Raw genomic sequence first — 9,949 nt, 5'->3', positions numbered from 1 at the left:
TTTTTTAGTAGGGTAGTTATTGGGGTTCAAGGGGAGTGGTTAACAATTAGTATTATTTACCTTTCCCCTTCAAAGTTTGAACTTAACTGAGAAGTAGATTCCTTAATCAGTAGATCAAAATTAAAAAAAAAAAATTAGCCTTATTGATGGAGTTGACTGGACAATATGCCATAGATCTGTGGCCCAATGGACTTACTAATATTCCCGCTCTAACCCCCAGTTAAACTTAACCCGGTTGTCCTCGCGCTCTCCTTCCCAAGCTGCTTATTGCTGATGGAGAGAAGTGCAGGTGGTCTGTGGACTCTGCCTTGTCCTCTGGGTGCCTCTGGGTGGGGGGAGGGCAGGGAGACAGGGCTGGTCATTCATCTTCCTCTCAGCGTTGAAGTGTTGGGAATGAGACCTGAAACCTTAGAGCTGAAGTCTGTTCAGGGAAGGGTGAGGCTGTGAAACAGTGGCTCTCTTCTACCAGTGTCCTCCTGAGATGCTTCCCCCTCTCTCTGCCCCCCGCCAAAATCTTGAAATATGAGCTTAAGCTGTTAGTTAGATCAAAGGGAGTTATAGATCTTTGTCCTTAGAAACCCATCAAAATGGTGGGAAGTCAGTCTTTTAAATATTTGGGTTAATCTGGAGACAAAGACAGAGACTGGGAGATTGCCTCGAAGCCATTCTGTGGATGCTTTTGTTGTCTTGTTCAGTTGCTAATCTGTGTCCGACTCTTTGCGACCCCATGGACTGCAGCTCGCCAGGTGTCGCTGTCCCTCACTGTCTCTCGTGGATGCTTATTACCAACTACTTGCCCACTTCCCTGAAATACCTTTTACTTCAGTTTTGTTTTGAAGTCTTGCCAGTAAAAATATGATTAAGACTTTTATATTTTTTCTATTAAACATCTCCTAATCATAATCTGAAAACTGTGATTATTTCCAAGGTTATCTAATTCAGTAGAACAATTATTCTTTTCACATAGTAAGGGCTCAGTCATACAGAGTCACAGAATGCTGGTTGTGAAACTTGTTTTAATTTGTTCTTGCTAATTCCTCTCCCTCTCTTCTCTCCTTTCCAGAATCCTATTCTGTGAACTCAGGCGCTCAGGTATCCACCACGGTGTTGGGTCCTGAACAGAAGATGCCAGATGGTAATTTACAGCTTTGTGTTATTGACTCATTTTTGTTTGGAATTAGGCTTAAGCCAGTAACAGAAATTTACCATATTGTCCTTCTTGTCCTCTGTTTCATCAAATATTGTCACCATCTCCTGTCCCCCAGCCAGCAATATCATGGAGACCTGCTCCATTCACACAAGGGAAACACTGATGATTAGTCAGCAATGAGCCCTCCTGTCACAAGGGTGACACTTCCCCTTCCTCAAGCTCTTCACTGCAGGTCTTCAGATCAGTTCAGTCTAGATCAGTCGCTCAGTCATGTCCAACTCTTTGCGACCCCATGAATCGCAGCACGCCAAGCCTCCCCGTCCATCACCAACTCCTGGAGTTCACTCAGACTCACGTCCATCGAGTCAGTGATGCCACCCAGCCATCTCATCCTCTGTCGTCCCCTTCTCCTCCTGCCCTCGATCCCTCCCAGCATGGGAGGGAACTTTTCCAATGAGTCAACTCTTCGCATGAGGTGGCCAAAATACTGGAGTTTCAGCTTTAGCATCATTCCTTCCAAAGAAATCCCAGAGCTGATCTCCTTCAGAATGGACTGGTTGGATCTCCTTGCAGTCCAAGGGACTCTCAAGAGTCTTCTGCAACACCACAGTTCAAAAGCATCAATTCTTCATCGCTCAGCTTTCTTCACAGTCCAACTCTCACATCCATACATGACCACTGGAAAAACCATAGCCTTGACTGGATGGACCTTTTTTGGCAAAGTAATGTCTCGGCTTTTCAATATGCTATCTAGGTTGGTTATAACTTTCCTTCCAAGGAGTAAGCGTCTTTTAATTTCATGGCTGCATTCACCATCTGTAGTGATTTTGGAGTCCAAAAAAATAAAGTCTGACACTGTTTCCACTGTTTCCCCATCTAATTCCCATGAAATGATGGCACCAGATGCCATGATCTTCATTTTCTGAACGTTGAACTTTTAGCCAACTTTTTCACTCTCCACTTTCACTTTCATCAAGAGGCTTTTTAGTTCCTCTTCACTTTCTGCCATAAGGGTGGTGTCATCTGCATATCGGAGGTTATTGATATTTCTCCCGGCAATCTTGATTCCAGCTTGTGCTTCTTCCAGCCCAGCGTTTTAGTCAGGTGGCAAAAGGTTCCTGTTTGGTGGTTTCCCTGAAACTTCAGTTTTTAGCCTGAAATGTGGCAGAATTTTGCAAGTTACCCATTTTGGGGGCAGCCTGATGGAGATATGTCCAAGGATGATCCTTTGAGTAAATCCTACTAAAAAAATGGGTGGGGGTGGAGACTGGAGTGTCCCATTAGCCTGACAATTTCCTTCTAAAAGTTAAGATTTTGACTTCCCTGGTGGCTCAGACGGTAAAGCGTCTGTCTACAATGTGGGAGACCTGGGTTCGATCCCTGGGTCAGGAAGATTCCCTGGAGAAGGAAATGGCAACCCACTCCAGTACCCTTGCCTAGAAAATCCCATGGACAGAGGAGCCTGGTGTCCATGGGGTCGCAAAGAGTTGGACACGACTGAGCAACTTCACTTTCACTTTCAGTTTATCAGTGCGGCTAGTCCAGGGGTGTTCTATATTAAGCCCTAGACATCAGTGATTTTAGAAGAAAATTATTCTAAAAATTGGCAAGTGGCAGTAGAAGCGTGAGGGCTTCCCCAGTGGCTCATCTGGTAAAGAATCTGCCTGCAATGCAGGAGACCTGGGTTTGATCCCTGGGTAGGGAAGATCCCCTGGAGAAGGGAACAGCTACCCACTCCAGTATTCTGGCCTGAAAAATTCCATGGACTCTATAGTCCATGGGATCGCAAAGAGTCAGACATGACTGAGTGTCTTTCACAGTGCAGTACAATAGAAGCGTGAAAGTGGGGGGAGACCATTTGTGAGATTAGTGTTGAAAACTCATGTAGAGCTTAGTGACCGGGGAAGAGGGTAGAGAGGGAGCTTTATCACCATAAGCAATTTTGTATTTCTCAAATTTTCAGCCATGTGAATGTGTTGCCTATTCAAAAATTAATTTATTAGAAATATAAATAAAAATAAAGTAACAGAGACATTACTTTGCCAACAAAGGTCCGTCTAGTCAAGGCTATGGTTTTTCCAGTAGTCATGTATGGATGTGAGAGTTGGACTATAAAGACAGCTGAGCACCGAAGAATTGATGCCTTTGAACTGTGGTGTTGGAGAAGACTCTTGAGAGTCCCTTGGACTGCAAGGAGATCCAGCCAGTCTATCTTAAAGGAGATCAGTCCTGGGTGTTCATTGGAGGGACTGATGCTGAATCTCCAGTACTTTGGCCACCTGACGCGGAGAGCTGACTCTTTGGAAAAGACCCTGATGCTGGGAGAGATTGAAGGCAGGAGGAGAAGGGGACGACAGAGGATGAGATGGTTGGATGGCATCACCGACACGATGGACATGGGTTTGGGTGGACTCTGGGAGATGGTGATGGACAGGGAGGCCTGGCGTGCTGCGGTTCATGGGGTTGCAAAGAGTCGGACACGACTGAGCGATTGAACTGAACTGAACCAAAAATTGATATAGAGCCAGGTTGATCTTGTGCATTTAGGTATTAAAAAGGTTTAATTTCAGTATTTCTATGGTGATTACTAATATCAGTGTATTCTGTTAATTTTAACTCATTTCTTCTCAAATCTGTTAATTCAGAAAATGCTTCTGGAGACCATGGGGTCTCTGTCAGTCTTGGTGCCATCAACCCTGCCCGCAGTAACTTCTCAATTCCACAGTCCCCTGGGGCACACACAGAGGAACCCTTTACCACCTACTTTGATGAGAAGATTGCCATTCCTGAGGAGAAGGTTAGTGACAGGTCCTTAGAGAAAAATATTATTATCTAGGGAAAACCTATGTACAATGTCTGCTGGATAACTCAGGATCAGCAACCTCAGAGTTCTGGCAACCAATCTGTGAAGACTGAATTTTTGTAGAGAGTAAACAGAAACTTTTAAGGAAACTAAGGCTCTTGAAAAATTGCCAAGTTGTACTAGTGAGCATTTTTTGACCCAGAAAGGGAAATTTTCATGTTCCCTTTTGTACGGTGCCTTTTGTCCCATTTGGGTAGTGTTTGAGCACAGAGGTACTGCTTTTATAGCTGGGGTTTTAGACTGAAAGGCTCTTGGAAGGGCAGGTAAGAGAAGAGCTCTTATTTGTACAGAGTGCTAACCAGGTTATTGATAAGGAATGGATAAGATGGAGGAGAAAGTTGGACCCACCCATGTCCCACTTCCAAACTCTTTGTTCTTATGAAACTGATATTGTTGCTTTTTATGTGATAAAATAATAGATAAATTAGATCAGCAGTTTGGAGGTGATAATCTTTTTTTTTCTCCAAGAGACACTTTTATTATTATTATTTTTTAAAACTTTTTCTTCTATACTGGAGTATAGTCAATTAACAATACTGTGTAGTTTCAGGTGGACAGCAAAGGGAGTCAGCCATACACAGGCATGTATCTATTCTCCCCCTGGAGGTGACAATCATTTTGCTCTGTTTTTCTCTGTTGTACAGCACTCCTGTTTTAGCTTTCGCAAACTCTGGGCTTTTACGGGACCAGGATTTCTTATGAGCATTGTGGATCCAGGAAACATTGAATGTGATTTGCAGTCTGGAGCACTGGCTGGATTTAAGGTGAACATAAACTCTTCCCTCATCCCTTTTTTTGGTTTACCTGGTGGCTCAGGTAGTAAAGAATCTGCCTGCAATGAGGAAGACACAGGTTTGATCCCTGGGTCAGGAAGATTTCCTGGAGAAAGGAATGGCAACCCACTCCATTATCCTTGCCTAGGAAATCCCAGGACAGAGGAGCCTGGCAGGCTACAGTCCATGGGGTCTCAAAGAGTCAGGCAAGACTTAGTGACTAACACTTTGACTTCTTTCCTTTTTAAACACACACAGCACATCACAGCCTTTTCCTCTGCTCTGCCTATTGGATATGAACCTTGGTGGCTACATGCTGATTCTTCATTGGCTCTGACACTTTGATGAAAAGTACTTTTCGATTTGTATTTAAATTCTAGTTTATCACGTAGTTGGTTTTTAGTTTTATTTTATTTACCCAGGTAGTTTCCTTGAACAAAAGCACAACTGCAGATGGGAAAAACTAAGGCTCAGAAAGGTGCAAGGTGACCTAGCAAGTTCTGTGCAGAATGTGATACAGAACTCAGGTCATTGGATTCCTGAGCGGAGCTCTTTCCTGAGTGTACTGTTTCCCATTGACATTGCCAAACAACCAAACTTAAACCACTAGTTATCTCACGAGTGTAATGGTGGGGTCTGTTTTTCTCCAGCTGCTCTGGGTCCTTCTGTTGGCCACCACCGTGGGGCTCCTGCTGCAGCGCCTTGCAGCTCGACTGGGCGTGGCCACTGGGCTGCATCTGGCTGAGGTCTGTCACCGCCAGTACCCCAGGGTAAGCAGTGCTTGTCTCACGTCATAGGCAGCTGTGTGTCTGTGATCTGTGCTAGCCCCCTGTATACTGAAATAGTGGCGGATGTGGGGCTCGTGGCCCTGAGGGCTGGGAATCCCAAGGGAAATTCTGTAGCTCCTCTTGCTGCTAAACCATGTTTCCCTGATGCTGGGAAAGATTGAAGGCAGGAGGAGAAGGGGACGACAGAGGATGACATGGTTGGATGGCATCATCGACTCGATGGACATGAGTTTGAGCAAACTCCGGGAAATGGTGAAGGACAGGGAAGCCTGGCGTGCTGCAGTCCATGGGGCCGCAGAGAGTCGGACACCACTGAGCGACTGAACAACAGCAACAATGTCTGGAAGACAGGTTTAAACTGACTTGATCTTTAGATAAGTACTAATCTGCCTCCAGTTTGTCTTAAATGTTCAATCTTCTTTCTTGGCTGTGAGAGTATCCTTACCTGCTTTTTATCTTATATGCCTCTTAAAAAAAAAAAAAAAACAACTTGGGAATTTATAGTTTGTTTTATCTTCTCTTTCTTCATGCATCTTAGTGGCTGTTTTTTGTGACGTATATTTTAGGTAGTAGATACCGGGAGGTTGTTTCTTTTCCTGGCCTCAGTGAGCAAGCAACTACTAAATTTCTTTCTGTTCGATTATTTGACCAGATTAGATCCCAGATTTTATTATAGGACACCCAATCCCATCACTTTGCCCCGAGGCCCTTTGCCTATCTGTGTTTTTCACTTGCTTGTGTATTATTACACTAAGGATGACTCCAGCCTCTTCACGTTTGTTTTGTCTCTTCAGCTGTGGTCAGGATAGATATTTTCTTCGGCAGTATTTTTATTCTCTCGTGAACAATACTTTGACCATCCTAGCATTCTCATTTTCCGCTAAAACTTTCAGGATTGTTTTTAGATCAAAAATTAAGTGGAAATAATGAATGGAAATTCCATTCTTCTGTCAAGTGAAACAGAAGGAGAAGAAATTGGCATCAGCTGCTGCCCTGACCCTGACTCACAGGCTCTGCCACAAAGAGCAGCCTGGCCCTCTCCAGCAGGGGGCCAAGTGCAGCTGAGTTCTGGTCCTTCATCTCTAGACCTCAGGCTTAATAAAGGACTGTTATTGGATCAGTGCCAAAATGTGAATTCCAAACTATGGGGGAAGTTCTTAGAAATGATTAATTAGAACCATATCTTTCTGCTGTTTGATGTTTAGGTTCCACGAATCCTTCTGTGGCTGATGGTGGAGTTGGCTATCATTGGCGTAGATATGCAAGAAGTTATTGGCTCAGCTATTGCCATCAATCTCCTGTCTGTAGGAAGGTGAGGGGTTTTTCTCTAGAAAGTAATCAATATTTGTGGGATTTCAAAGCAAGTATAAAAACAAAAGTCCTTCCCAGGTGGCTCAGTGGTAAAGAATCTGCCTGCCAAGCAGGTGATGCACGTTTGATCGCTGGGTCAACACAATCCACTGGAGAAGGAAATGGCAACCCACTCCAGTATTCTTGCCTGGGAAATCCTATGGACAGAGGAGCCTGGTGGGCTATAGTCCATGGGGTCACCAAGGAGTTGGACATGACTTAGCAACGAAACAACAACATAAAAACAAAAACCCAAGTCATTTTCAATTTTCAAAATTCAACTCAAGTATTATTTTTTCTGTGTAACCACTCTGGAACCACCTTCTTCCTGGCTCTTTATCTCCCATGTTCTCGTGTTTGGTCATGCATATCTGTGTTATCCAGTGTGTGGCAATGTATATTATAATTAATTTGTAAGTCAGTTTATCCCACTTGTTAAGTGAACTCCTTGAGAGATAAGACCCATACTTTACAGCTTTGTGTCCTGAATGTCTGTAATAGTAGATAAAGTTTGAATGAATGTATTACTTTGCTTAGTGCTGTGATCCTAAAACACCCAAGGCCTGGCCTCCTTACCACTATTCCCTTTTCCCCAGGTCCTTGCTCCTTCAAGTGTCATATATCTAGAGAGTTGTTGCGAAGAGAGTCTTTTTCTTAATGTTTCTTTTCTTTTCTTTAATCTCCCTTTTTAATCTCTGACCTAGGATTCCTCTATGGGGTGGAGTTCTCATCACCATTGCAGATACCCTTATATTTCTTTTTTTGGACAAATATGGTAAGGACAGTGGGAACAGAGGGGTCACTGAAAGTTCCATCATGTGGCTTACAGGGAAATCTGCCTTCTGTGAACTCACTGCTACATTTTCCCCTTCAGGTTTGCGGAAGCTAGAAGCATTTTTTGGTTTTCTCATCACTATTATGGCCCTCACGTTTGGCTATGAGGCAAGTATTACAGGCTGATCATTAGCTGCTGTTTGTCTTTTTTTCATTAGCTTTTTAAACAAAATTTTTGCCCTTTTATTATAAAAGACAGTGTGTGTTAACAAAACCCAAATTCAGCACTAGGCCAATTTTAAAGGAATAAGGATATAGGAAAGACTAGTGTCCAGGAAGTTTTGCAGGGACTAGAATTTCTCGGACTTTCCAGACTAGACTCCCTGGTCCCAAATTGGCCATCTCAACAACAGAACAGCCTTGGCAAAGATGAGGAGAGGAGTTGCAGGGTTATTCTTGGTTTGTCACCTTGACGGGTTCTGTTTTTGCATATCCTGGTTGACAGTAATTCCAGCTTGGACTTTCTCTGTATTGTAACAGTTAATGAACTATAGGGGATACAGTGCCTGTTTCCTGTTTTGTGCCCCAGCCCCAATACTGCATTGGGTTAAGCCTAATCTTATCATTCATTATATGCAGTGAAGTGAAACCCAGCACCTTTCTGTGTCCAATTATTATTAACTGATTTCTGTTTATTGGACTAGCTAAGCTTTTGAATATATGTCTACTCTATAAGTAGATGATACAGCTTGGCCTAAGGCTTCCAAGAGAAATGCTGAACCAGGAAAAAGAGTGTATGAGAAGTGTTTCTGAGTGAGTCTCAGCAGATGCTGCTGCCTAGTCACTTCAGTCGTGTCCGACTCTGTGCGACCCCATAGATGGAAGCCCACCAGGCTCCCCCATGCCTGGGATTCTCCAGGCAAGAACACTGGAGTGGGTTGCCATTTCCTTCTCCAATGCATGAAAGTGAAAAGTGAAAGGGAAGTCGCTCAGTCATGTCCGACTCTTAGCGATGCCATGGACTGCAGCCTACCAGGCTCCTCCGTCCATGGGATTTTCCAGGCAAGAGTACTGGAGTGGGGTGCCATTGCCTTCTCCGTCAGCAGATGCTAGTGGCAAGCAAAAGTGATTTTTATATACATATGTGAGCACAGATGTTGGATCATCAAAAAAACAAGAGAGTTCCAGAAAAACACCTACTTCTGCTTTATTGACTATGCCAAGGCTTTTGATTTTGGATCATAGAAAACTGTGGAAAATTCTTAAAGAAATGGGAATACCAGACCACCTTACCTTCCTCCTGAGAAATCTGTATGCAGGTCAAGAAGCAACAGAACTGGACATGGAACAACAGACTGGTTCCAAATTGGGAAAGGAATACGTCAAGGCTCTATATCGTCACCCTGCTTATTTAACTTACATGCAGATTACATCATGCGAAATGCCAGGCTGGATGAGGCATAAGCTGGAATCAAGATTGCTGAGAGAAATTTCAATAACCTCAGATACGCAGATGACACCACCCTTATGGCAGAAAGCAAAAAGGAATTAAAGAGCCTCTTGATAAAAGTGAAAGAGCAGAGTGAAAAAGTTGGCTTAAAACTCAACATTCAAAAACTAAGATCATGGCATCAGGTCCCATCACTTCTTGGCAAATAGATGGAGAAACAATGGGAACAGTGAGAGACTTTATTTTTTTGGGCTCCAAAATCACTGCAGATGGTGACTGCAGCCATGAAATTAAAAGACACTTGCTCCTTGGAAGAAAAGCTATGACCAACCTAGGCAGCACATTAAAAAGCAGAGACATTAGTTTGCTGACAAAGGTTCATCTTGTCAAAGCTATGGTTTTCCCAGAAGTCATGTATGGATGTGAGAGTTGGACTATAAAGAAAGCTGAGCACTGAAGAACTGATGCTTTTGAACTGTGGTGTTGGAGAAGACTCTTGAGAGTCCCTTGGCCTGCAAGATCAACCAGTCAATCCTAAAGGAAATCAGTCTTGAATATTCACTGGAAGGACTGATGATGAATTGAAACTCCAATACTTTGGCTACCTGGTGTGAAGAACTGACTTGTTGGAAAAGACCCTGATGCTAGGAAAGATTGAAAGCAGGAAGAGAAGGGGACACTGAGGATGAGATGGTTGAATGGCATCATCAACTGAATGGACATGAGTTTGAGCAAGCTCCCGGAGTTGGTGATGGACAGGGAAGCCTGGTGTGCTGCAGTCTGTGGGTTCACAAAGAGTCA

General features: G+C 43.6%; 1 protein-coding gene across 2 annotated transcripts in view; it reads left to right on the top strand.

The window, feature by feature from the left end:
• The first annotated feature begins 1,110 nt into the window (after positions 1-1,110).
• The window catches only part of LOC129653934 (natural resistance-associated macrophage protein 2-like), a 28,216-nt gene continuing 19,377 nt past the window's right edge, over positions 1,111-9,949 (top strand). The window contains exons 1-7 of one of the 2 annotated variants that reach the window (XM_055583575.1): positions 1,111-1,135; positions 3,796-3,947; positions 4,658-4,777; positions 5,437-5,556; positions 6,780-6,886; positions 7,629-7,699; positions 7,799-7,866. In XM_055583575.1, coding sequence (XP_055439550.1) covers positions 1,126-1,135; positions 3,796-3,947; positions 4,658-4,777; positions 5,437-5,556; positions 6,780-6,886; positions 7,629-7,699; positions 7,799-7,866 — 648 coding nt within the window. In that variant the 5' untranslated portion in view covers positions 1,111-1,125. The remainder of the gene's footprint in view (positions 1,136-3,795; positions 3,948-4,657; positions 4,778-5,436; positions 5,557-6,779; positions 6,887-7,628; positions 7,700-7,798; positions 7,867-9,949) is intronic. The other variant, XM_055583571.1, reaches the window with a different exon arrangement.

Source organism: Bubalus kerabau, chromosome 1 (assembly GCF_029407905.1).
Source record: "Bubalus kerabau isolate K-KA32 ecotype Philippines breed swamp buffalo chromosome 1, PCC_UOA_SB_1v2, whole genome shotgun sequence".
NCBI lineage: Eukaryota > Metazoa > Chordata > Mammalia > Artiodactyla > Bovidae > Bubalus > Bubalus kerabau.
This window is presented reverse-complemented; position numbering and strand designations above follow the sequence as displayed.